The following is a 21,416-nucleotide window of genomic DNA, read 5'->3' on the forward strand; positions in this document are numbered from 1 at the left end:
AATAATCATATTGGTTGGATGCGCAAATTCATATACATGCAGTAGCATGTATCCATATGAAGTCACGTATACACAAGAAAATGTGATTACGCACTCTAATTTAATATTGTATAATTCGTAAAAAAAAAAAATTACGGAAAAAGTTTATAAGCTTACTTGAAAATTGACGGATGAACAAATGAGCAAGAGAGTAATAATTTGTGAGATGAGTGAATGAATAATTGGTGAAGGCTAACCCCCTTTATATAGTGTAGGTGATTAGAATTAGATTGTAATTTGGATTCCTTAAGCATGGTTCTAGAATTTTGTTGAAGATAATAATTACTTCAAAAGAATTGGAGTGAGAATAGGAGTGTAATTAAGATAAAATTTTAGGAGTTTGAGTGGGAGTATAAGTTTTTGAGGATAAAATTAATTATTTAATTATTATTTATTTATATACGAAACGTACCCATGTATAATTATTTATTTTTTTTATTATAATTATCATTTATATATTATTTAATAGATAAAATAAAAAGAAAAAGAATATATACGTACAATTTGAAAATGTGATTTCAATATTTACATATTTAGTCCATTTAGTTTAGTATGCTTTATATTTCGATTTATATAAATGATAAAAACTTCAATTAACGTAATGTGTCGACTAAAAATTAATATTTTTTCAACGTTAGATTAAAGTAGAGTAATTACTTATTTTATTATTTTTAAAGTTTAGTACCTATTATTTAATTAAAAATGTACAGACCTTACTTAACAGGAAGTGTCGACTAAAAACTTACTATTTGGTCAACGTTTTGTTCAAGTAAGTTTTACATTCAATAATAAGTACATAGGAAAAAGTTCAAAGGTAAAATAGTAAATTAGAAGTGAAAAATGAGGGTCGTTATACAATATCATTTAGTAGAAATTCTTAATATCAAATAAACATGTTTATCAACTCTATATGCATGAATTATTGTGAAATAAAAAGCATTAATACATGAAAGTTATTAAACTAAAATTACAACACATGATTCGATTATAAATTTTCAATTAAACATATTATGAAATATTCATTAAACACTTAACGAGCATATAACCGGGATTATAAACATCATAACTCTAATACCAATACCAATGAAGTAAATAGATAGTTTCGAGATATACCCAAAATTGTAGCGGAAGCGAAAAGATCGTTGTTTATATCACCGGTCTAGAAAAGCAATCACAGATGGAAAGCTTACATGGTTCACAACTTAAGATTCCCTTGTCTTGTTTGCATCGAATATACGCGAACGGGACAAGAACAATATCTCGTCTTCCTTTTTCTCTTCATTTGTGTGTGTATTTGTTTGCTCTTACTTGTGTGTTTTTTTTTTCGCAAAGAGAAATGGCTCTATTTATAAGGCCATACAAGTGAAACTCCAGGCATATCAATGGTCTCCATTAATCATTATATAATTTCTATTGATCACGTAGATTAAAACTTCCAATGATATTAAAGGTCTACATTAATCTACATTAATCCTTAGATTAATGATCAAGTAACAACTGATTTAATTCCCAAATTAACTTCTAAGTTAATGTGGTATCACTCTTGTTGACATAAATGAGTTTGTTGGTGTACACTAATATATTTGTAACAATTTTTTAATTTGGATAGTTGTAATCGATTATTAAGAGTTTAATTGGTTGGTTATGCCGATGTTTTTAGACGTGTGTTCAAAATTTTCTCCATTTTGAAGTTTTTTTTTATGTTGAATGTCAGAAATTCATGAGAGACTATGATCCGTTCCAACTACCACCAGCCATAGGCGATCAAAGCCACCACTTTTTATTGTATCAGGAATTGTGCATGGGAATCTAAAAGCATTCATATGAGAACGGGTTTATCATAATACCATAAAATGGAATTGGTTATATAGTCTATCATTTTTAAGGCTCTATTTTAGAGTTTAATTTTGGAGAGAATGGAAAAGAATAGGAAAGAAGTTAGATGAAATTGGTGTTCCAGAATTATAATATTAAAGAAATAGAAGGAAGTGAATAGATAGATTGGGTGCATCTGTTTACCTCTTAATAGAATGGTTTAACACTGAATGTTGAACCATTTAACATTCAGTGCGTTTCATTCTGACCTCTGAATGAATTATAGTGCTGAATGGTTCAGCATTCAATGATGAACCATTCATAGTTAAAACAATCTTTTAACCATTAAGAGCCAAAAAATTTATATGATATTCTTCTTAAGTCGTATCCAGAGCACTTATTAAATACATATATTGAAGTTTTTGTTAACCTTAAACGATAATAAGTTGATTTAATCCATTAATATTGTTTATTTAAAATGATTATCAAACAGCTTATTGTTATTCAGAACTAAATTCATTCAGAACTTTTGAATCATTCAGATTATGAATCAATTACTGCTTAATCATTCATATTTATCAAACGCAGATGTAACAGAACCTAAATGTAAAATCGGCGTCTTACATGGTATGAAATGTGAACCTTTTGAGTAAATTTATGGTACGAAAAGTGAACCTTTTGATGAAATTTAGAAGGCGCGTCTTACATGGTATGAAAAGCGAACCTTTTGAGTAAATTTAGAAGGAGTATTTGAACAAATAGGGCTGCTTACTATTGTTTAGAAGGCACGTCATGTGATGGTATGAAAAGTGAACCTTCTGGTGCAGTGAGCCAGTGAACACATAGGCTGCTTAGATGCAGGTTTTCAATTATAAAACGAATTTAGACTAATAAGAACCACGACTAATTTATATAATACGGGACACACTCTATCAAATTACTAAATTGAACTAAACTGTTTCGAACAGATACGAATAAACTTGACATATACCATTATATTTTAAACATCAATACAAAATTTTTATGTATAATTTCGCGAAGTCAGGGGTTATAAAGTAGTTTTATAATATTATAAGACGAGACAATACACAATTTTAAGAACTCGTAGACTTTGCTTTTTAATCTATATCTATAAGTAAATAGAAAAAGATGTGTCATTTTCTTTGAGGCGAGTGTATAATTAATTCATTTAGCTCTTTGGGTTAATTTAACAAAAGATCATATTGAATTGATCCAGATCATATGGGCTAACCCAACCAAAGGGAATACCAAAAATAAAGAACTCATCGTACGTACGATGATCTACTCAAAATCGGCCTATGTCCTACGCAGCCTAAACTACCCTTATACATAATACTCTTATTTGTTCCACGCAAAAATCAAAAGAAGTTTTCATCGTATTTGGTTGAGCTTTTCCTCAAATGCGGCTTTGAGACCATGGGCTTCACGTTACGTATGTTATTACCGATGAGTCTTGGCAATCTATTATTGCGGTTGAAGTTCTATTTATCGGCCTAACCAAACGGCTACTACCCTAGACACCAAACGGGCTCTAAGTTTGGAACTCATTCTTCTTTATGACCTATCATTCCTTCTTTGATTTTGCCATGTCCATACGACAAACCAAAAGACAACAAGTAAGATCAGTGATGGGCCAAGCCAAACCCATCCACTTTCGTTATTTGAGCTAAGGCCCATTTGCCAAATCTTGAGTGAAGCTGTCACATTAACTTTAGTAGCATTGTTGAATAAGAAGATTTTAGCATCGTTGTTAATCGCTTCGGTTGGGTAAATACGTGAAGTAATGCATGTTCTTCCTCCTTGTGCATAACCTTCAACTATCGAATGATCCACCTAAAGAACGTCTCATTAATTAGATCCGATATTTTGAAAGAAAAAAAAAAGAATTAAAAGTAATAGTAATACACTTATTAATTAAAAAATTACCAAAATTCTCATGGAGAGTTTTTCGCCTTTAAGGACAGGAACGGTACTCCCATAAATAGATTTATCCACATCTTTTGCCATGGAAGATCTAACCAAAAACGAAAGCAACCAAATATATAAACGAGTACTCCCTTTGTACGACTTAGTTCACTTTACTAGGACGAATAGAGTAATAATTTTAACAAAAATTTATCCTTTATACATATGATCCATTTGTTCTGAATGTGCACCGAATAATCCGTCGGTGTATAAACAGAACGTATGGCATTAAATAAATACGAAAAAACAATACCTTGATTGATCAAAGCAGAAAAATGTAGTGAGATCTCCACTTTTGCCTTTAGCGATATAGAAGTAAGCAGGTGTGTGTTCTGTTAAGTTATTGTTTGCAAGAATGGTTAAACCAAATGGACCTAATGCATCTCTCACACCAGCTCCACCATGACCAGCACAATTGTATGGCACACCGGCTCCTACGCGTAATCTATTGGAAAGCTTCTTATCCAACTCAAACTCAACCATTATATCCACCTTTTATGAAAGAATTCATCTCAAACTTATTACTAACATAACAAGCAATTACTATAATTTATGTGTTGGTTATCATATAAAAGTGCATGGTTCATGGTTAAGTCTAGTAAAATTATACATTATTACATACCTGAGATGTTGGACCAACATTAAGAGGAATTAGTGAGCCAGTTTCAAGTTTAACATCATTAAACTGTATAAGATTCGATCTGAGTTTCTCCAACTCTGCAATTGGCCATTGAAGTAAATTGGTGCCAGTTGCTGGATCTAACGCAACGGTTCTTGGAATCGCCTGGTAATTTTTACAATGAACAAAAACTATAATAACTTATAACAATGAAAAATGTATTTTGAAATGCAATATGTTTACCATAAGAGACGCCCAACCCTTCTTGATATCCGACTTTTCACTATCAGTTTCTTTAATCCAGCTCCATAAAATCCTTCTTTTCTTATTTTGGTCATAAAATGTTTTAGATGCGTAATAAATCCCATAATCATATCGTAAACCGTATCCAACGTCGATTTTAGGATCATCTGGTTTCCATTTACCTTTCTTCGGATTATACTTCCCAATTGCGTAATAATCACATCTATCATCATCCATACTAGCTTTAAGTACATGTTTCACATTAGGCCCAATCGCCCCGGTATCAAGCCCAAACTCACTTTTGGAAACCGGGTAAAAATCAACACATTCCCACATTCCAGTTCCCGTGACTTTATGAAGCCACTCTTTTTGTAACTCATAGTTTAAAAAATCCTTGGTGTCATATACTAACACTATTCCGGTTTTATTTACTTTGGACCCGATCACTGTGCGCCATTTCCCCTCTGGGGTGAGCCAGGCAGTGGTAGGGTCACGAAAGTCCTTTACACCAATCCCCGGTGGTGGGACCAAGACCGGGTTAGCAGGGGCCTTGATCCAATTAATAAGGAGAGGGTCAGGTGGGTTGGCTGGGTATGCTAAGCATTGGACTTGAACCGATTCGTTGGTTGAACCAGTGTAAAGTATCACAAGTCTGTTATTTGGAAGGATAGTCGTTGACCCGGTCCATACACCATTTACGTCGTACCATTTGTCTCTCTCCATTGCTACTGGAAGATGTCTCCAATGAATCATGTCTCTTGATACGGCATGACCCCACACAATTGGGCCCCACACGGGGGCCTCCGGGCTATACTGGTAAAATAAATGGTACCATCCCTTATAGAATACCGGACCTATCATAAAAGTATTACTCGTATTATTATAACATTTCACATTTATTATATAAAAAATGTAATTAAGATTAATTGGAATGATACTACAGTATACATTAATCAAGTTTGATATAAGTTACCATTTGGATCTGCAAGTATACAACGTCGAAATGCCACCATCAAAATGACGCCGTATAAATTACCAAAAAATCAAAAGGAAAATAAATTAGTAAGTGTGTATGTACTTGAAACATTTTTATTTTTCTATCAATTTATTTATTATTCTTTTAAGATCTATAAAATGGCTACAAATATTGATTAGTTACATAGAAAAGTAAATGTTTGTACAATGAAACATCATGAAATTTTTACCGTTCATCCAATTCTCTCCTGGATAAAAATGAAATGCGGGTGCTTGCCAACTTAACATGTCATCTGCCCATGAAAAAGATGATGCGTTATATGGTAATTTGAACGATTTATCTGATATACCTTGTTTTACTGGATTCATCCTCTCTGGCAATGGCAGGTCGTAATCATATTCAGGGATGTGTACATTGCCGATAATTAACGCCACCAATAAGCCAATAGCCAACAACCCAGAAATCAGAAGAAGAACTGGTTTACTGGGTTGTTGCTCGTTTTCTTGATCGTTTAAAGGTTGACTTGCGTCCAACAATGGGACATAACCATGATCCGGTTCTTGAATATAGGTTGTCCCTGTTGGGTTTTCGACATCAGATGTAGTTTTGGATTTCATTTTGGTTAAGTGTTATGGCATTTGTTAATTATAGTTTGGTATAGTTATGGTTTTTTTCTGTTTAATGTTTTGAGCTTAAGCTTAATATGGAGAAATACAAGGGCATATGAAAATGTGTTTGGTTGTGAGAAACTATAGAAGAAAATAACGTGTAAATATCTGTTTTTAGGACCTTTTTCTTGTTTATCGGTTAATATTAACTGATCTTTGTATTTGTCTAAAGAATAAAATACACACACACACATAAAAAAAATAAATAAATAAATAAATAAAATAAAATGACTATTTGTAATTACGTCTTGTTACTAAAAGTAGATTTTTGTGCCAACTTTTCCAAATGTTATGTTTGAAGCCGTGAGGAGCTTCTATTATAGCATTTATCCGTTATATAGTTGAAATTGACAGCTTAAAGATTTTTGAAAGCTTACATTATGTTGCTTGTTTTTGGTTTTACATTCTAGATATAGCTATTTTTCTTATTGAACTTTGTTTCAATATATTTCTGCGTAGCAAATAGATTTTTCCTTCTTTTTAGAACTAGAAACACACCCAATTACAAATTGTCGATCACAAGACTCGAATTCACAACCTCAAAGTTGATGAATTACCTCTAGTGCATACCACTAGGCCAAAGACCTTTAGTAGCAAAGAAAGATTATGCCACAACATTTTTTGATAATGCAAGTTTATAAATACAAAAAAGAGAATAACTTAACCTACATACTACAAGTCAAGAAGTGTGTTTTACCAATATTCAGACAGTTAATTACTTCTAGCCTTCAGATTTTCATTAAGATTATGTGTTGTGTTATGTCTGATAAATATCAGAGAAACATGAGCATATGTATACAAGTAAATTATAATGGCCTTTTAGTCTAAGTTTTATATTTTTAGTATACTAGTTTTTAACTCGACACATCCAATTCGCCACCTCTATCAACTTGGCTTGCAACAATATAAGTCCAACCATCAAGCTAACGATACAATGATTCAACATTGCGATAAGTCTCTCATCTCATTATCATCAACGAAAACGTGATACTAACAACGTTGAAACTTTCAAACCAGGATTACAAAGGATAAAACAACATAACAAAACGGAGTTGAGAAATTGTTGATCTTATCGCTCAAACATTTGGTGGTGGCCATATCTTTCCAAATAGTTCTTCCACCCTTTTTGCTTGGTTTGAATAACTATCCATGCCAGATGCAAGGAGTTCCAATGCTGCGGTCCCCATTGCTGAAGCAAAACTACGTTGGTCCCACTTCACTAGCTGCAGATACAGAAGAAGGTAAATAAGGGTTCATAACTTGGATTCACATAATTCCTTAAATTTTCACAATTGAAGGAAATTTTAGAAATTTAGGGTAAATGTTAAACAATATACAAAAGCTGCAACCTATTCAAATGTTGTAAATTCATGGCTTAAAAGCCAACAAGAGGTTGCAACTGAATAAGATTATTTACATCTGAAGAATCTGAAATCATAACTTTTCAAACCATGCTTATTTGATTTTTTTCCTAGCAAGCAATGCATTATTTTCATATATATTTTATTTGAATAATAGATATTGCGTATATTACACACACATTAAAAAGTTACAAGGTTTTTCCTTGTGCGGGTTACCCCGGGAGGGCACCTAATCCAACCCCATAATCTACTGTACGCAGCCCATCAAGATTACTCCATAGCTGTTTCCAACTCTTCCATCGCCACCACAAGATTCGAATCTGAGACCTCTTGCAAGGATGTCAAGGACCGAACCAATGGGCCCCACTACAAGATTCGAACCGTGTACATACTTTGAGTTGCAATATCGACCCTATTTATATTTAGGGCATGCTTGGAATAATTAGAGGAATAGAAATGGAAATGGTAATGGTAATAGGAATATAATGGGAATATAACGGATATTATAAGGGTTAAATATATAATAAATAAAATGTATTGAAAATTAAAAATATAATAAAAAAGAAAATACACGTACGTAATTGTGTGATGAGGAGTGGGGAGAAAAACATGGAAGTTTGTTTTTAAGCATAATACGTAGAGATTTTTTTTATTCCCCTCAATTTGATGGGGAATGCTCCATTGCCCACTACTAAGGAATGCTCATTCCCTTTGTACTTAACCAAGCATATTATTCATTCCCTTTCCCATTCCTTGTCACCTAAAACCCCCAACCAACCATGCCCTTAATTTACGTCTATTTGATGAATTATAATACTTTTTTAAATTGAAGATTGATTAGTGGTGAATATATTGGTAAAGTGTTGAAAAGGTGGACATTTGTGGGAATTTCAGAGAAAAATGAAGATTCGAGCTGACTAAGATCGTTCTTAAACCATCATGGACAGTTGAGAGTAACCTGTGATCTCGCCAGGATCATGTACGAACCCGCCTAGACAGCGAGTTGATTTCTAGGGAGCTATAAATATACAAATTAAACTGTATGTTAGGGTTAACTCTAACATGGTGCGATTCGGACGAAATTGGGTGACTTCGACGATTAAGTTCATCACCTTTTCACCACTCAAACACAAGTATTTAAGTTTACATCATCAATCTATACAAACGTTATTGCATCCGATTTAATCATGCTTCTGTTATGTGGTCACGTGCAACGCACGTGCCACTTAATTGCAGGTCAACATAAACTGGTCAACTCATCCTGTAGCTGTTCAAAATGCAAGTGGCGGAATCGAGAGCTGGTAGTTGGGTTGTTGCAACTGAATTGTAAACAGAATTGTTAGTTGCTAGTTGTTGATATAAGGATCTGTAATCACTTGTGTAATTAGGTTTTTCAATTGTAATTTTCTCTCTAATTGTACTTTGTTCTTCACAATAATAAAATCCCCAATTTCAAGTCTCGAAGCTTAATTCTTGTTCATAGCTTTCAGATTGAGATTCAGTGATTCCTCGATTCGATTCAGGATTCAGGAATTACATATCAATTGGTATCAGAGCGATTTCTTGGGTTTGATATCGAATTTACAGCAAATTCAACAATGGTGGTCGCTACTAGGGCTAGTTCCGGTGAAGACGACAACGCTTTTGAATTACTACGATCTACAGTTTCAGAATTGAGCCAAGCTGTGTTAGCAATTATTGGGAAGCTAGATGATGTGATCTTGCAACAGAAATACCTTCAATCCAAAAATGGCGAAGGAGCTAGCCATAGAAGTACACAAATAAATGTCAAGGTTCACAAAACTCGAATTCCCAAAGTTTGAAGGTGATGATGTGAAGGAGTGGCTGTATCGTTGTAATCAATTCTTTGTAGCAGATAGAATTGATGAAGAAGAAAAGGTGAGGTTAGCTTCAATCCACATGTATAAGAGGGCATTAGTGTGGCACCAACAGTTCATTAAAACACATGGAGAAGATGTAGAATGGGCAGTATATGCTGATGCTGTTCAAAGAAGATTTGGGCCTACAATTGAGGATCCATTAGCTGAACTCAAGAATCTAAGACAAACAGGATCTTTACAATTGTATAATGATGAATTTGAGCAATTGATGAATAAAGTGGAAGTTAGTGTTAAGCAATCAATTAGCTTCTACTTGGCTGGCCTGCAAAAGGATATAGAACTTCCTGTTAGAATGTTCAAGCCTCACACTTTAGAAGATGCTATGGGGTTGGCAAGAATGCAGGAAGAAACTATAGCTGTCACTAAGAGAAGGTATACCCCTTTACTTCCAACCCCTAAAATGAATTCAGTGAACACTAGCAATTCAAGATTTACTGGACAGTGGAGTGGGGCCAAAGATGTGAATCATGGTGGGGGAAATAATCAATTAGCATTAATGCCACCAAATTACAATAGTACATCAAAGGGTCACATACCAACAGGTGGCAGGAAGCAATTGACACAAAAGGAGATAGATGAAAAACGTGCCAAACATCTATGCTTCTATTGTGACCAAAGGTATACACCAGGTCATAAATGCAGTGGCCAATTATATTCTCTAGAAGTGTTAGCTTGTACTGAAGAGGAGATGGAAGGATGTGATGTTGTTGAAGATTTTGATGCAGTGGTGGATGATGATCACATGTTGTCCAACAATGATCAAGAAAGGCCATTAATCTCCTTAAATGCATTAACTGGAACTGATACCTATCAAACTATGAGAGTTGTGGGGTATGTACAGAAGCAAGTAGTCAACATCTTGATTGACTCTGGAAGTACTCACAATTTTCTTGATTTGCACACTGCTAAAAAGTTGGGTTGCCAGTTTAGGAATACAGAACCCATGATGGTATTTGTTCCAGGTGGGAATAAGCTGGTTAGTTCAAATGCTTGTGTACGATTTAGTTGGGTTATTTGTGGTCAAGTTTTTGTTAGTGACATGGTGTTAATTCCGTTGGGAGGTAGTGAGATGGTATTGGGTGTTCAATGGTTAAAAACCTTAGGTGACATCAAATGGAATTTTGAAGAATTGAGAATGTCTTTTATGTACAAAAGCAAGAAGTTAGAACTAAGGGGTAAACATAGGATGCCATCTCAAGTTAAAGAAGGGAAAGATTTGAGTAAAGCTTTGTCACAACCCACTATCCAATGCAATGCCATGTGTGTTTATCCTGCAGCCCTTTGGAATATGGAGACAAAGGTGGGGCAGCCACATGACAAAGGTACAAAACACTGTGCTGCAGTTACAACCCTTTTGGATGCATTCCAATGTGTATTTGCTGTACCCAATAGTTTACCTCCCAAACGTGCCTTTGACCATAGAATTCCCTTAAAACAAGGTACCCCACCCATCAACATCAGGCCATATAGGCACCCACCTAGCCAAAAAGATGCCATAGAAAGCATGGTTCATGAATTATTGGAAACTGGTGTCATTAGAGCTAGTCAAAGTCCTTATTCTGCTCCTATTGTGATGGTTAAGAAAAAAGATGGGTCTTGGAGGATGTGTATTGACTATAGGGAGCTAAACAAGCATACAATTAAAGATAAATTTCCAATTCCAATTATTGAAGAGCTAATAGATGAATTAAGTGGATCCTGTTACTTCTCTAAGTTAGACCTAAGGTCTGGATACCATCAAATTCGTATGTATGAGGATGATATTGCTAAAACAGCCTTCAAAACACATGAAGGTCATTACGAGTTTTTGGTAATGCCTTTTGGGCTAACAAATGCACCTTCCACATTCCAGGCTCTAATGAATGATGTCTTTAAACCCTTTTTAAGGAAGTTTACATTGGTCTTTTTTGATGACATCTTGGTGTATAGTCCAACCCTGGAAACTCACCTTGAACACTTGAAAATGGTACTCACTACTATGCAAAGGCATCAACTTTATGCAAAGATGTCCAAATGTGTGTTTGCTACTAATGAAGTGGAGTACTTAGGTCATGTTATCTCAGCTCAAGGGGTATCTACTGATCCCACTAAAATAGAGGCTATGGTGAAATGGCCCACACCAACTAATTTGAAGCAGCTAAGAGGGTTCCTAGGTTTAACAGGGTACTATAGGCGTTTTATCAAGAATTATTCTATTATCAGTTTGCCTTTAACCAAGCTTTTAAGAAAAGATGCATTTATCTGGTCAGAAGAAGCAACTCAGGCTTTTGAGACATTAAAGTTAGTAATGCAAAAGGCTCCAGTACTTAAACTTCTAGATTTTGATCAGCAATTCATTCTTGAAACGGATGCTTCAGGCACTGGTATTGGAGCAGTGTTGCAACAGAATGGCCACCCCATTGCATATTTGAGCAGAACCCTGTCCAGCAGACATCAAGAGTTGTCCACGTATGAGAAGGAATTCATGGCAGTGATTCTAGCCTTGGAAAAGTGGAGGGGTTACTTACTTGATAGGCATTTTGTTATTAAGACTGACCACATTAGTCTAAAGTACCTGCTTGATCAAAGAATCACTACCCCTACACAGATGAAATGGTTACCCAAGTTAATGGGGTTTGATTATGAGATTGTATATAAGAAAGGAAGTGAGAATGTTGCTGCAGATGCTTTGTCTCGTGTCCAGGGCATTGGTCAACTCTTTCAGATTCAGTTGACTACCATTGGTCATGATTTGCAGGCACAAATCACTAAGAGTGTTGAGGAGGATAATGATTTGCAGCAGATCATTTCAAAGATGCATAATGATCCAACTCAAGTGAAACACTACTCATGGCAAAATGGTATCTTATACAGGAAGAATAAAGTAGTCATTGGGGCAGACAAGGCATTAAGGTTGAAATTACTTAAACATTTCCATGATGATTCCTTAGGGGGGCATTCTGGCTACCAAGCCACTGTAAAGAGGTGGTCTACTTGTTTTTATTGGAATCACATGAGGAAGCATGTAAGAGACTATGTGAGAGCTTGTGATGTGTGCCAGAGATGTAAGCCAGACCTCACCCAAAATCCAGGGTTGCTGCAACCACTTCCAATTCCCAATCGAATTTGGTCTGAAATCTCAATGGATTTTGTTGAAGGTCTACCCAAATCTGGTGGCAAGGATGTTATATTTGTGGTAGTGGATAGATTGAGCAAATATGCTCACTTTATTCCTTTATCTCACCCATTTACTGCCTCACAAGTGGCAATGGCATTTGTGGATAATGTGTACAAACTTCATGGCCTTCCATCAGTCATTATTAGTGACAGAGATAAAATCTTCACAAGTTTATTTTGGCAAGAGTTTTTTAAGTCTCTTAATGTCAGTTTGCATCTTTCAACTGCATACCATCCACAAACGGATGGTCAAACAGAAGTGGTCAACAGGAGCATTGAATGCTACTTGAGATGCATGACTAGTGAGCAACCAAAGCAATGGATTCGTTGGTTGTCCTTAGCTGAATTCTGGTATAACTCGAATTCCCATACAGCAATTCAAACCACTCCTTTTGAGGTAGTGTATGGACAGTCACCACTATCTACCACCACCTATGTTCCACATCATAGCAGAGTGGAAGCTGTTGACAGAAGTTTGATGGCTAGGGAAAATGCCATTGCAGTGTTGAAATTCCATATCAAAAGAGCACAGGATTGTATGAGGCATTATGCAGATCAACACAGAACAGAACGAGTATTAGAAGTGGGTGATTGGGTTTATGTGAAATTGCAGCCATTTCGACAAGTGACATTAAGGGGGGCATCACAACACAAATTCTCCCCTAAATTTTATGGTCCATTTCCTATTTTGCAAAAGGTGGGAGAGGTAGCTTATAAGTTGCAGCTACCTCAGTCAGCTATGGTACACCCCGTATTCCACGTGTCACAATTGAAATTACATAAGGGTGAAGTTCCTACTCACACTGGTACCATGCCTCATTTAGATGAAAATGGGTTAATTGCAGTTCAACCCATGAAGGTTCTTGACAGGAAAATGGTTAAACGTGACAATCGAGCTGACATTCAATTCCTGGTTCAATGGCAGAATGGGTCGATTGATGATGCTACTTGGGAAAGGGCTGAAGATTTGCTGTTACGATTTCCAGATTTCAATTTCAATTCTTGTGGACAAGAATGATTTCAAGGGAAAGGGATTGTTATGTGGTCACGTGCAACGCACGTGCCACTTAATTGCAGGTCAACATAAACTGGTCAACTCATCCTGTAGCTGTTCAAAATGCAAGTGGCGGAATCGAGAGCTGGTAGTTGGGTTGTTGCAACTGAATTGTAAACAGAATTGTTAGTTGCTAGTTGTTGATATAAGGATCTGTAATCACTAGTGTAATTAGGTTTTTCAATTGTAATTTTCTCTCTAATTGTACTCTGTTCTTCACAATAATAAAATCCCCAATTTCAAGTCTCGAAGCTTAATTCTTGTTCATAGCTTTCAGATTGAGATTCAGTGATTCCTCGATTCGATTCAGGATTCAGGAATTACATATCAGCTTCTTAATAAAATTATGTACTTTTTTATTTAAGTTTTGATGATTGAGATTGATACCCACATAATGGCTAACCTTTCGTGTATTTTCTCTGCCTAGTCATGAATGTTTAATCTTTTATATTATATTATGTTACTTGTTAATGTAGTTACTTTAATTTATGATCAATTGAATAACTATAATTAATTTAGTCTAGTTTATTGTTCTTACACGTGGGTTATTAACTTGTTATAAATATAACTGATTTCAACTTGTCAACTTTGCTTAATTATTCGCAGCGGAAGTTGCAAAACAAAATCATTTGAAACCCCCTTCCAATCCAATATTACTATTACTATTACTAGTTAATTACTTAATTAACCAAAGGGTTTATATCCTAGCCGTATTCGAGGAGACTTTCAACCAAAGAGGTTGAGGGTTAAAGTCCTTCGTGAGCATATTGGGTATGTGAGTTGGCGTTTTAAAAAAGGTTAATTTCTTAATCAAACAATATTTGTAGTATTTCATTCTACTTTGAAATTATAGATTTTACACATCAATAATATAGTGTTACTATCGTAGTTTCGTCATTTTCACAAGACCAATGATTACGTTAAATTTAGTAACTCAGGAGCTTACCTCTTCGTCAGTAAAGCTATAAGCATCAGCTGATTGTGAGGATAGTCTTTTGACAAATGTATATTTGTCATCATCAGGAGTAACAGATTCCTTAAGAGCCTGCAATATCTTTAAAGGAGTGATGATGTAATCAACCCTGCATAGCATAAAAACCAAAAGATCATTTGTTGGGCTGAAATGTGCTAAAACAAAACTAACATTGAACGCCTAAAAAATAGGATGTACCCTAGAACATTGAAAACGTCCTGCTTGTTACGGATTGAAGCAACCATCAGTTTTGATTTATGGTTGTATTTGTGAATATAATTGTAAGCTTTCATCACCTGCAACAGGAAGAAAAAAAAAAAGGTACAATTTAAAAAAAAAAAATCAATCTTAATTTGAAAATACATAAGAACAGATTTAGGGTTCTGAAATGAACCAAAGCTAATCCGGGATCTTCTCCTCTTTTAAGAGCGGCTTCTATCTCAGGATCACCATTGTTGTTTCGTGCCCAATCCTAACAATGTGGTAATAAAACTACTATAAGAGGGATGATATTGAAATTTAAAAATAATGTAGAAAAAAAATGGAAGTGTATTATATTTACCCTAAGGCGCCCTACAAATATCTGAATAACAGACGCACCAGCTTGAGCAGCAGCTGCAGCTTGAGCAAAGCTGAAGAGCAGAATAGGTTTTTTTATGAAGTTTTCTATAACCATAGTGTATTTATTAATCTATCTAACTTTAATTTTTTTTTTTTTTTATCTAATTTCTAGATGGGCTTGAGATTTTCATTTACACTGGAACAAGGCAAGACAAAAAGTCGACTTTTGACTGACGTTGACCGACTTTGACCCGACTTTTGACAGTTGCCCGAGTTATTAAATATTTTTCTTCGAATCGGGACGGGCTAGTCACACAACTGCCGTTTGCAACCATGTGTACAGGTCAGTGTATTTCAAACTACTTTGACGTTTTTTTTCTTTTCTTTTTTGATCTGCTCGTAAGGTCTATTATTTTTTAATCTTCTATATTATTATCATGCAGTATGTACTATACGTTAACCTTTAATTGTGTTAATAGGTACTTAGTATACCTGTATACAAAGGTCATATGTGTCTGTATACCCTCAGACTCCAGCAAAGTTGCAGCCTCAATTCCCTGCAGAGTATGATTCGCTAATACAAATTAAAATCTGTTTTTCAGCATTAAATTAAAAGTTAAAACTTACAGTAAAATATTACTATAGTTTACTCACTTGCCAAGTAGCCGGGATCTTGAATAACAAACGCTCTGCAGGGACATCAATACTATTGTACATATGCAACAGGTCTTTCACCTGCATCATGGTAAAAATTCGAAGTGTAATTAAACACACACAAAAATAAATAAATAAATAAATATAACCACTACAACTCTAACTCAAAGTAAACACAAAGAAAGTGTATGCACGATATTAGTGGCGCTGAAAATGATAACCATTATTTTACCTTCCCAACAATGGCATGTGTATCATATGCAAGGCGAGCATCGATTTCAGTTGAAACACGACCAGGTACTAGCTTTGATAACTCACCACCAACATTTACTAAAGCCTGTTATTATCCATTTACTCATCAAACCAGTTGTATATAGATGGCACTATCAACAAAATAAAAGATCTACCTTATTCACAAAGCATGTCATTCGTGAATCCGGGGTCTCTAAACCATAACACTCTTTATCTGCCAATGCAGTATCCACAGCACCCTATAACCAAGTAATGAACACCGAATCATTACTAACTGAATACATTATACGTTCACTCAAACTCATAACATTTAATCTCAATTATGTAAAAAAAAAATAAAAAAATCTACAATGGCAAGAAACAGTGATACTCAAGTAAAATTTCTTCATTTGAATTTGGACCTAAATTAGTTAATTAATCATATATATACTCAAAAGGTAGTGACACTCCTTAATCGAGGATTAATTGACCGCAACCTCCTAGGGATTAATCAACCAAACCGTGATTAATCTGACTTGACTTTTTATATATTTATATTCATTTAATATTTTCAGATTTATATGTGTAAATATAAAACAACAACAACAACAACAATACCCAATCCCGCACATGCGAGGTATGGGGAGGTGAGATGTTGACCAACTTTGACTAGTTTTGAAAAACTAAATCTGACTTCGGACAACTAAATCCGATTTAGACCCATTGATTACATTGACCGAATAATTAGATAAATTTTGAAAAATCTAACAGAAGTAAATATACAACCATTTACACACTTCTTATAATTACCTTAAAGGCTGTATCAGGGAGACTGCAAATTCCTAACAGAAGTGAAAAACTAACAGTGGCGGCAGTTGGAGGAAACCTATATAACCAATTTATCTTTCAAATTCCATTATATAATACTCACACATACACTAAATTACAAATATATGCTAATTATATATATATATATATATATATATATATATATATATATATATATATATATATATATATATATATATATATATATATAGTGGTAGGATCAAGAGGGAAGTAACCATTCGGGGGAGCGGGGGGAAGCAAAAACTTTTTTTTTTTTCGTTTTTTGAAAAAACTTTGTTCACGAACATTATAGATGAGATGAAAATATGAACATTTAGTAGGGACACTTTGTGATAAATGTTTTTATTTTGGCGGGAAAACGCTCGAAGAAGTAATATATAACAATTATCGTGTTTTTCGAGCGTATTTTGAGGTTTTAGCTATTGGGGTTTAGATATTAGGGTTTATAGGGTTTAGATATTAGGGTTTAAAAATTTAGGGTTGAGGGTTTAGATTTAGGGTTTAGATTTAGGATTTAGATTGAGTTTTTAAAACGAACGGTTTAGAATTTAGAGTTTAGGGTTTAGGGTGTGGTGTTTTGGGTTTATGGAATAAACCCAAAACACCAAACCCTAAACCCTAAATCGGGCTAAATTTTACTTCACAAAACATGAAAAAAAACCTTCATATTTTTCACGAACAATATTATCTTGAATGTTATTTTTCGTGTGATCTTGATGCCGGAAACAAAAATTTCAAAAAAAACGAAAAAAAAAAAAAAAATTGGCTTCCCCCGCTTCCCCGATTGGTTACTTCCCATTGATCCTGCCCCTATATATATATATATATATATATATATATATATATATATATATATATATATATATATATAACCTCTCGAAGTCATCGAAGACAACAGTATCAGGAACGACTTCACTATAGTGTGATAGAGCATCTAATTCTGTTTTTCCACCTACAAATTAAAAGAAAACAAGTATTAATTTAACTAACAATAAGACCTAACACAATAAAAATTGAAATTAGATGTACCGATGTTAGGGGAAGCAGAGAAATCAGTGAATGATGATCGGATACGAGTACATGATCTGTGATGATTGAAACCAGTAACTGGTAATACGGATCGTACCGAAAATTGTGTTCGTTTGTCCAGCTGATGATCGATTAAAACATGTCAAATTAAGTAAAACATAGATAGATAATGAAATTGTGAAGAAGTACATAAATATTTACAGTAATTGACATTGTGTGCGGATTGATTACCTGAAGAAGAATGGAAGAAGGTGTGTGTGAAGCAGCGTGAAATGAAGCAGTTGACATTTTTTATGATTTTGTAGAAAGAGTGTAGAGTTTGGGGAAGATGGTATGCAAGGTTTTATAGTACTCCAAATTTTTTTTTTTTTTTTTCAGGATAAAAAATCAGTCACTCCCTTACCAAAATAATTGTCGAACACACTTGTAGGTAAATCACAGATACTTCACTTTAGGGAAATTGATTATCTACATCTACATAAATAAATATAAATATAAAATAAAATAATAAAGGTAAATAGTAAATAACTTATCTCAGGATCTCAGGTGAAAAATAAATAAGCCTTTGTGTTTTTTTTTTAAAAATAAGTCTTTGTTTTTCTTTTCTTTTTTTTTGGAAAAACAAGAGATAAATTAAAAAAAAACATCCGAAAGATATAACAGGAGAAGCATGGTTACATGTACAAAAACCATGCAACTCAAACGAATATAAACAAAAGAAACGAGATCGAAAAAGAATTAAGCAGTTCCGATTCTTTTTAAGTTTGTGTCGTCGTAGAAGCTCAGGTTAAGAAGCCATTGATGTCAAAAATAAGCCTTTGTAATCATTTGATTTACAAACGTATACATATTTGTCGGAGTTCGCATGAAGAATATATAATGAAAATAGTGAATGTTCACATAATTTGCATTTATCAATAATTTCTTTATATTTTCCGTATATCTACGTCATTCTTTTATATCACTTTTAAACTAAATAAGTATTTATCTTTAAGAAAGTAACTCAAATGATAATACAATTAGAACTGATAAGTGTTTCTTCCTTTTTACTGCTTCTACAAAGATTTCTATCTTATACAACATCTCATATAATCATTGAGGATAGTCCATATTGTAATTGGCTTTCCTCATATCAGCAAGTACCATTATCTTGCTTATCAACTTCCTTGGTCATCAAACACATCCTTCGATCAGATGGTCTACTGATGTGTAATTTCGTACTCTAAAATAACTATAAAAATACCTAACAATTATCACACAATACAGGCAACTAATCCCGATCGTATAGTAATCTATAAGTAAAATTGACCAGTTCGTCCACAGAGAGCAGTTTTACCCGATACTTTAACTAATAATTATTCTAGTAAAATTGGGGGAGTTTTTGTTTATTAAAACTAAAAATCGCGAAAAATAAATTAAACTTAAATCAAATGGAGAAAAGGTATTCACTTAGAGTCAATTCCTTCGGATAAGGATTGCTTGTTAAGTCTGTTTTTAAACAATTATAATTATGGTGACACTGCAATTGTCTGTCGATTCTCACAGATTATTAACTAAATCCCTAGCTCAACTCTCGTTGATTATAGTTTTCTAATCAAGTCACCAAATAATCACCCAAGATACTAATCTAACTTGAATTGCTTTGGTGTCCCTACACAATTTCACAATTGTCAAAGTCTATCACAGATTAATTGCTAATCGTCTAATTATACTAGTGTCCCACATACAATTATCCGAAGGCCTAAATTATTCACGTTCAATAACCTAGTAAAGATCATAACTTAATTCAACTCTCGTCAAATAGCTAATATATAACGACCCGCCAAAATCGCTATTGACGCAACTCGTTATCATCGGTCCCAAAAGCACGGTCATGACCTCTATTAACAGCTGAAGCAATATCTATGTACCCGAGAATAAAACATGCGAGTAAAAGTCAATAAAATTGTTGAGTGAATTATATGTTTAGTATAACAACTGTATAAAAAGTAGACCACAAGATTTAATGTTGAAAAACGTATAAAATTATTATTAAATCTTCCGTGAGCACTCGGTAACTTGACTTGTCTCATTTTATTTACCCTTGCATTATATAATATACACAGAAACAAGTGTATCTTCTAACGAAGTACTAGACATTCCGTTAAAAACTAGCGCGACTAGCACAGAATGGGGCGGCCAGGCCCGATAGATCTATCCATAAGATTCGCGTTTACCAGCAAAAACTAGTAATTAAAAGTTACCAAATTAGGGAATATTTGTGTTTCAACTCACAATGAATAATTTACCATGATTTGCCACTTGTGTCTAATATGTAAAACAAAAAGCATGTATTCTCATCCCAAAAGATTTAAAATAGTAGAATAAGTGGGACTATAACTTACATTGAAGCGCAGCAAACAAAAATTCACAAACAGTCGTGTAACCAAGTTATGAAAGCTACCAGGTAGAACGAGAGGTCGACCCGAAATGTGTACATCCTGAATAATTATATAAATACTTTTATAAGTTCTTTTTGAGCTACTTATATGTAGATATTGTTGGAGTATGATACCAAAATCATAGTGAGCGGAAGCATTTTTAAAATTTACAAAATCATACTCCTCCAAGGACCCATGTACAAAACTTTTAACAAACAAAATTAAATAAACGAACAAGAATAGGTTAGATTACAACCTTTGTAGCCTTTGTTGAAAATCCTAGCTTGGAGAGAACCCAAATGAGAGCTCCTCTAAACGATTGATACCCAAAGTTCCAACCTTGTTTTGATATACACCTTCTAATTTATCAAAACCCTTCCTTTCCTTTTGTTTTCTATTCAACCAAAAAAAACGTATACCTTCTTGTTTTTGATTCACAGTAACAAAATGAAGTGTTGTGTTTTTATTTGGTTTTCAATTTTCTTGGTCAAATACCATTCAAAGAAAGAAAAGAAGTGAATTGCTATATTTGAGATGTCTCCGGATAAAACAAGAAAAAGTGAAGTATGCATGCATTGATAAGCATGCCTTATATTTATTTTTTTCTTTCTTTTGAGGTAAACACACTGCACACATGCAGTATTATATAAACAAGAAGTATGTACCCTTTTTGTCTTTTTTAGGTAGACAAGCATGGAGATTAATAAATTAAATATTAATAATTAATCTCAAAATATTTATTTTAATTTATTAAACCATTAACAATTGTTTAATAAATTAATTCTCGATTAGAAGGTGTATCAAACAATTTACGATTGGCCTTTGTGTGTGACCGAATAGGATAAATGGACTTTATATTATTTAATGTTATGGGTATACCT

At 34.0% G+C, this 21,416-nt stretch overlaps 2 protein-coding genes across 2 annotated transcripts; both read right to left on the minus strand.

The window, feature by feature from the left end:
• Window positions 1-3,429: 3,429 nt before the first annotated feature.
• LOC139888599 (acid beta-fructofuranosidase 2, vacuolar-like) lies at window positions 3,430-6,295 on the minus strand. Its single transcript, XM_071871600.1, has 7 exons — window positions 5,908-6,295; window positions 5,676-5,684; window positions 4,703-5,556; window positions 4,463-4,624; window positions 4,094-4,332; window positions 3,802-3,889; window positions 3,430-3,708 (listed from the first exon to the last, which is right to left on the minus strand). The coding sequence occupies exons 1-7, from the start codon at window positions 6,293-6,295 to the stop codon at window positions 3,430-3,432; spliced, it is 2,019 nt and encodes a 672-aa protein (XP_071727701.1).
• Window positions 6,296-7,214: 919 nt separating this feature from the next.
• On the minus strand, window positions 7,215-18,486 carry LOC139891708 (uncharacterized). Its single transcript, XM_071874686.1, has 13 exons — window positions 18,347-18,486; window positions 18,116-18,236; window positions 17,960-18,038; window positions 17,048-17,123; window positions 16,414-16,497; window positions 16,239-16,343; window positions 16,007-16,087; window positions 15,845-15,909; window positions 15,354-15,423; window positions 15,186-15,263; window positions 14,990-15,087; window positions 14,765-14,900; window positions 7,215-7,569 (listed from the first exon to the last, which is right to left on the minus strand). The coding sequence occupies exons 1-13, from the start codon at window positions 18,401-18,403 to the stop codon at window positions 7,423-7,425; spliced, it is 1,197 nt and encodes a 398-aa protein (XP_071730787.1). The 5' UTR covers window positions 18,404-18,486; the 3' UTR covers window positions 7,215-7,422.
• Between the last annotated feature and the right edge of the window lie 2,930 nt (window positions 18,487-21,416).

This window comes from Rutidosis leptorrhynchoides, chromosome 2 (genome assembly GCF_046630445.1).
Source record: "Rutidosis leptorrhynchoides isolate AG116_Rl617_1_P2 chromosome 2, CSIRO_AGI_Rlap_v1, whole genome shotgun sequence".
NCBI classification, from domain to species: domain Eukaryota; kingdom Viridiplantae; phylum Streptophyta; class Magnoliopsida; order Asterales; family Asteraceae; genus Rutidosis; species Rutidosis leptorrhynchoides.

Coding starts and splice junctions, on each gene's coding strand:
- LOC139888599 (XM_071871600.1), bottom strand. CDS start 6,295: ATGAAATCCAAAACTACATCTGATGTCGAAAACCCAACAGGGACAACC. Junction 4,625..4,702: donor AGGGTTGGGCGTCTCTTATG/GTAAACATATTG, acceptor AAAAATTACCAG/GCGATTCCAAGAACCGTTGC. Junction 4,333..4,462: donor ATGTTGGTCCAACATCTCAG/GTATGTAATAAT, acceptor CTTTCATAAAAG/GTGGATATAATGGTTGAGTT.
- LOC139891708 (XM_071874686.1), bottom strand. CDS start 18,403: ATGTCAACTGCTTCATTTCACGCTGCTTCACACACACCTTCTTCCATT. Junction 15,910..16,006: donor AGATCCCGGCTACTTGGCAA/GTGAGTAAACTA, acceptor CATACTCTGCAG/GGAATTGAGGCTGCAACTTT. Junction 15,424..15,844: donor CATATGACCTTTGTATACAG/GTATACTAAGTA, acceptor TCTGCTCTTCAG/CTTTGCTCAAGCTGCAGCTG.